The 6,000-nt window shown below is 60.5% G+C and overlaps 1 protein-coding gene across 1 annotated transcript in view; it reads left to right on the top strand.

Moving 5' to 3' along the window:
• Nucleotides 1–1,551: 1,551 nt before the first annotated feature.
• The window catches only part of ZNF831 (zinc finger protein 831), a gene marked incomplete at both ends in the record, with an annotated part of 55,181 nt that continues 50,732 nt past the window's right edge, over nucleotides 1,552–6,000 (top strand). Inside the window, one exon of the mRNA XM_079785136.1 lies at nucleotides 1,552–5,172. Within this exon, the coding sequence (XP_079641262.1) occupies nucleotides 1,552–5,172 (3,621 nt within the window). The remainder of the gene's footprint in view (nucleotides 5,173–6,000) is intronic.

The following is a 6,000-nucleotide window of genomic DNA, read 5'->3' as shown; positions in this document are numbered from 1 at the left end:
AGTGATGAGCTTTGAGTATTTAGTAACCTATTACTGTGGTAAAATTTACATAACATTAAATTTGGCATTTTAACTCTGTAAAGTGTACGATCGGGGCAGTACATTTACAGCGTGCCACCACCACCTCTATCTGGCTCCAGAGCATTTCATCACCCCACAAGGAAGCCCTGTACTCAGCAAACAGCCAATCCTCATTCTCTTTCCACCCCTGGCAATCACCATAACCTGTTTTTGGGTGTCTATATATTTGCCTATTCTGGGTTTTTCAAATAAATGGAATTATACATATGTGACCTTTGGAGTCTGGCTTTTTGAACTCAGCATAATGTTTTCAAGGTTCATCCATGTTGTAGCATGTTTTTAAGTTTTTTTCCCCCTCTTTTTATGACTGAATAATATCCCGCTATATGGATATAATGTATTTTGCTTATTTATCCATCAGTGGATGGATATCTGGGTTGATTTCAACTTTTGGCTATTTTGAGTTATGCTAGTATGCAGGTTTGTATTTGAATACCTATTTTCAATTCTTTTTGGGTATATCCCCAGAAGTGGGATTGCTGGGTCAGGTAGTAGTTCTATATTTAACTTTTTAGGGAGCTGCCAAATTGTTCTCCATGTGGCTGCACCATTTTACATTCCCACTAGCAGTGCAGAAGGGTTCCAATTCCTCCACATCCTCATCAGCACCTGTTATTTCCAGGTTGTTATTATTATTACCATAGCCATGCTAGCTGGTGAGGAGTCACATCTCATGGCATTTTTGACTCACATTTTTCTAATGACTCGTGATATTGAGCATCTTTGCATGTTCTTGGGCCATTTGTGTATCTTCCTTAGAGAAATGTCTACTCAAGTCCTTTGCTCAGTTTTAAATGGAGTTGTTTATCTTTTTGTTGTTGAGTTGCAAGAGTCCTTTGTCTTTTCATTTCCTTGATGTGTCCTTTGATGCTCAAAAGTTTTTAATTTTGATGAAATCCAATTTATCTTTTTTTTTTGTTTGTGAATTGCTCATTATTTTGGTGTCATATCTAAGAATTGGTTGCAAAATCCAAATTCATGAATATTTACTCCTTTGTTTTCTTCTAAGAGTTTTATAGTTTTAGCTCTTACATTTAGGTGTGTGATACAGTTTGAGTTCATTTTTGTATATGGTGTGAGGTAGAGGTTTAACTTCATTCTGCTTGTGACATTCAGTTGTAGTACCTTTTAAATATGTTATTTAATTGTAATTTTATATAATTTAACTTTTAATTATGGCCATGCTTAACAACTGGCTTGCAAAATTCCTGAAAACTTAACCATCAGCTCTCACGAGCCAGTGTGAACCGGTCTGAGCTGGCCCCTGCGTGGCAGGTCACCTCCATTCTCGAAGCCTCACTTTCCCCTTTCCTGCTGTGGGGATGAGAGTACTTTTCTTGGGGGGTTGTTGTCAGGCTGCAGTGGGTCTGAATGCCCGGTGGGCGGCAGGGAGAGAGTGCCTGTGATGAGAGTAAAGTCTGGTTTTGCCTGCAGGTTACCTCGCATCCTGGGCCACACAGACGATGTGGGATGGAGGTGCCAGAACTCAACTGCCCGGCCTCACCTGCCAGGGATCAGCCAGCTCTTGCCCCTGGGACCCCAGGGGCCCCAGGTCGGCAGACCTCACCAAACCTGACTCTGGGCCCCATCATTTTGCCGCCAGAGCAGAGCCTGGCGCCCACTGTGTTCCTGAAGGCGCTGCCCATCCCACTGTACCACACAGTGCCTCCTGGGGGTCTCCAGCCACGTGCTCCCCTGGTGACGGGCAGCATGGACGGGGGCAGCGTACCCTTCATCCTCAGCCCCCTGCTGCAGCCTGAAGGCCCTGGCCCTGCCCAGGTCGGGAAGCCAGTGACCCCAACGGTCACTGTGAACATCGTGGGCACGCTGCCTGTCCTGTCACCGGGGCCCACGCTGGGCAGTCCGGGGAAGGCGCGTAGAGCTGGCAAGTACCTGTGCCCACACTGTGGCCGGGACTGCCTGAAACCCAGTGTGCTGGAGAAGCACATTCGGTCCCACACAGGAGAGAGGCCCTTCCCGTGCGCCACCTGCGGCATTGCCTTCAAGACCCAGAGCAACCTGTACAAGCACAGGCGCACCCAGACGCACCTCAACAACTCCCGGCTGTCTGTGGGGTCCGACGGTGTGGGGGGCAGCCTCCTGGAGGAGGGGGACAAGGCTGCGGAGACCTCCGGAGCAGCCGGCAGCGGGGACAGCTGGAGCCTCGGTGCGGGTGATGGGGCTCGATCCGAGAGACCCCTTTCTCCCGGTGTCCAGGGTTCTGGGCACTGCCCGGTGCCTCCCACGCATCTGCCCCCGCCTGCCAAGAGCCTAGATCTGAAGTCGGGAGCTCTCTTCTGTCCAGGGTCCACACTGGCCGACAGGGGGGTCCCTCTGGACTCTCACCCCGCGGCTCCCGCGGGGCGCCCCCTGGCCAGCTCTCCGCGCGGGCGGAAGCCGCCAGAGCAGAAGTCTCCCTCGGCGGGCAGGGCGTCCCTGCAGCCGCAGGCTCGGGCCGCGGGGAAGCCCCAGGACCCCCGGGCCACAGAGGGCCGGCTGAGGAAGTGTGAGAGCACCGACTCGGGCTACCTGTCCCGCTCGGACAGCTCGGAGCAGCCGCCGGCCCCAGGCAGCCCCCCACACAGCCTGTGGGATCCCAGTGTGGAGTCCGAGAGGGAGGGCGCCCCACGGCCTGGGGGGGCCAGGGCTGAGCCAGGAGGGCAGGAGCCCAGCCTGGAGCTGGAGAAGCGGCGGCTGGAGGAACGCATCGCCCGGCTCATCTCCCACAACCAGGCCGTGGTGGACGACCCCCAGCTGGACCATGTGCGGCCCCGCAAGACCGTCCTGTCCAAGCAGGGCAGCATTGACCTGCCCGTGCCCTACACCTACAAGGACTCCTTCCATTTCGAGATCCGAGCCCTGGAGCCGGGACGCAGGAGGCACGGGGCCCTCTGCCCCGCCCGCTCCACCTGCGTGGCCTCTGACACGGCGCGGCCCCTCCTCTTCCACTCTGTCCCCACTCAGCTCTCCGCCGCCGTGGAATGCGTCCCCGTCACCAGGAGCAACTCGCTGCCCTTCGTCGAGGGCACCAGGACGTGGCCGGAGCCGCTGGACCCCCAGGACCCCCGTCGCGGGAGGCGGGGGCCTCTGAGCCCCAGGTCTGTCCCTGCCCGACTGGGGGAGGTCCCCAGCAGTCACCCCCGGGCCCTGGTCAGACAGGCTGCGGTGGAGGACCTGCCGTGTCCTGCCCCTGGAGACAGCGAGGCCCCCGCCGAGGACCGGGACAGAAAGCGAGCTGCGGCCTTGGAGGGGCCGGCGGGCAAGGGCAAGGCGGCCGCGAGGAGGCCCGGCCAGAGGAAGCCCAGGCCGTTCTCCCAGGACAAGTGGCAGGTGTACGGCTGCGAGACGTTCCAGAGGCTCTACCAGAGGAGCGCCGGCCGCCAGCGAGGCCGGAGGGCCCGGGAGGCGGGCGCGGGCGGGGGCGCAGAGCCGGACCTGCCTGTGCTGGAGGAGGCGGCGGGGGGCGAGGGCGCAGCCCCGCCTCAGGGCGGGGGGACCCCCGCTTGTGAGGACACTTCTGTGGGGGCCAGGCCAGAGCCTTGGGAAAGTCCTCCAGCCACAAAAGGCTTCTTGGTGACCAAGCCCGCCGAGCGGAGGGAGCCAGTGGCCAGAGCCAGAGGCAGTGAAGAGCCCGGGGCGGGCAGGGCCCCGTCACCTCCCGCCCTCAGCAGCAGGGAACCCCGGTGTCCGGGCAGCAAGAGCCTTGGGCTTCCTCCAAAAGAGAGGCTGGAGCTGGGGTGTCAGCTGCCCCCAGACCCTGGTCCCCTCCAAGGTGGGGACCCGGAGGCTCCCAGGCTGGTTTTGCCAGACCCCAAGCTGGAAGGAGGCCCCAGGAGTGGCGGGGACACCCAGGGGCCCTGGCAGCAGGCCCTTGCGGTCCCGAGACGGCCCAGCGGGAGCTCCGGGGAGCCCCAGCCTGCTGGGGACAAGCTGCCCTCAGAGAGGAAGAAGCTGCGGGTGGAGCAGCTGAGCTGCCCAGAGCAGCTGGGGTCTCTGGGAGTGAGAGACCAGGCCTCCGGGGGCCCAGCGCAGGACAGCTCCCCACCCTCCTTGAACCAGGACAGTGACTCTGGGGACAGGCTGCACAGGAGGGCCGACGGCAGGGGGGCCTCTGGCGCATCGTTCTCTGCACCCTCGGTGGTCCTGCGACCGGTGGGGCCCAAGCACGAGGCACCTATGCGTGGTTCTGCAGCTGGAGCCCCCGAGGGGGCCGCCCCCCTGCCTGCTCGGCCTCCAGACACCACCTTCCCCCCCAAGTACCTGCTCAGGTTACCGCAGGGAGAGACACCGCAGCCGCCGCCTGGCGCCCCGGGACCAGAGCGCAGTCGGGACCCTCTCTGCAGGAGCGGGCTGCCCCAGGACCCAGCCTCCTCTGCTGGGCTAGGGCTGGGGACCCACCCCGCCCCAGGTCTGGCCCCAAGTAGAGCCGACAGCTTCGGGGAGGACTCCAGCTGGCCCAGGCTGTGGGGCAGCAGAAAGGGGGTACCAGGAGAAGAGAAAGGAGATTTGGACACCAGCACCCCCGCGGCCGGGGCATCTCCGGGCTCGAGTGTTGGGGCCCCCAGGGCGACGGCCTCTGCCCTGCCCACCCCGCCTTGTGACTCTGGGAGGAGTGAGGCCCGAGACGCTGGACAGCGCTGTGTGGGCAGCACGGGGGCAAGGGCCAGGCCCTCTGCGGGTGTCCGGAGTCCCTGGACGCTCAGCAGGGAAGTGGCGGGGCCTCCAGGGCCCCTGGCAGGGCCCAGCCCCTGCTGCCCCCTGGAGCCCAGCTCCGTCCTCTCGGCCCCCCCGCCCTCAGGCTGGCCTGAGCTGGCCCGGAGCAGGACCTCCGAGAGCTCTGGCCTCTGTGGGCCCCAGGGCCCCTTCCCCTCTTTGCGGGCCGAGCCCCGGCTCACCTGGTGCTGCCTGAGCGGCAGCCTGCCTCTGCCCACGGAGCAGAAGGAGAAGGCCGCGTCTGTGTACTGGGCGCTGCACCGCCCTGGGAGCAGTGCCCCGGCCCAGGGTGCAGATGCCCGGCCGGTGAGCAAGGCAGAGTCGGGACGATGGACTGGGACCAGCCCCGCAGAAGGAGGGGAGACGCAGCCATGGAAGGTAACACAGCTTTGCCCCGGGCCCCGGGCAGAGGGTGCTGCCAGCAGGTAGGATGTGCCACGATGGAGAAGAAGTGTGAACAGTCCCGTGGCATCTGCCCCCATTAGAACGTCTTCCCAGCCTGTTCTCGAGGGAAGTGGGCTGCCACACCAGGGGTGGGGACAGGACAGAACAAAGGCCCCAAATGCCAAACCAAAGAAAATCATGAAAAAAAATTTCAAAGGAAGAATTAATTGTACCCAAGACTCTGGGTGAGAGATTTTTCCTAACTAGACATACAGCTTAACTCTGAGCTTCCTGGCAACAGAGGCAACATGTGAAATGAACGCTGCCTAAGAGAGCTCTCTGGGTCATCTAAGATTATCTAAGATTATAAACCAGAAACTCTTATTGCGAGATAGACTCCAGACAAGGGGGGTGGGGGGAGAGTCCCCACCTGGTGATTAAACAGTTAGTCCATAGTCCACAGTCCCAGTGAGAGGGATCCCACGCCTCTGGATTTTATAATGGGGGGTGTTGTCCTATTCTGGAGGTCTCAGACAGGGCAACAGACGAGGGTGCGGGGACCTCAGTGCTAACGTCACGGTGGGGACGATGACAGGGCCCGGCCCAGAGGCTGGCCGGCTGTTCTCCCAGGTGGGCAGGCGGAGCCAGAGGGCGGGGCTGCGCTTCTTCATCCTGAGACTGGCAGGTTATAAAGAAGGTGTTGGGCCCAAGAGAGGGGCATTCAAGGCCGGGGTTAGCCTTCCTTCTCCGAGAGACAATGAGGTATTGGGCGCAGGCATCCCTGGAGAGGGAGAACCGGAGGATGGAGAGGATCCGGCCCTG

This window comes from Cnephaeus nilssonii (genome assembly GCF_951640355.1).
Source record: "Cnephaeus nilssonii genome assembly, chromosome: 11".
Classification (NCBI taxonomy): Eukaryota; Metazoa; Chordata; class Mammalia; order Chiroptera; family Vespertilionidae; genus Cnephaeus; species Cnephaeus nilssonii.
The sequence above is the reverse complement of the archived record's forward strand: the minus strand, read 5'-3'. Positions and strand labels throughout refer to the sequence as shown.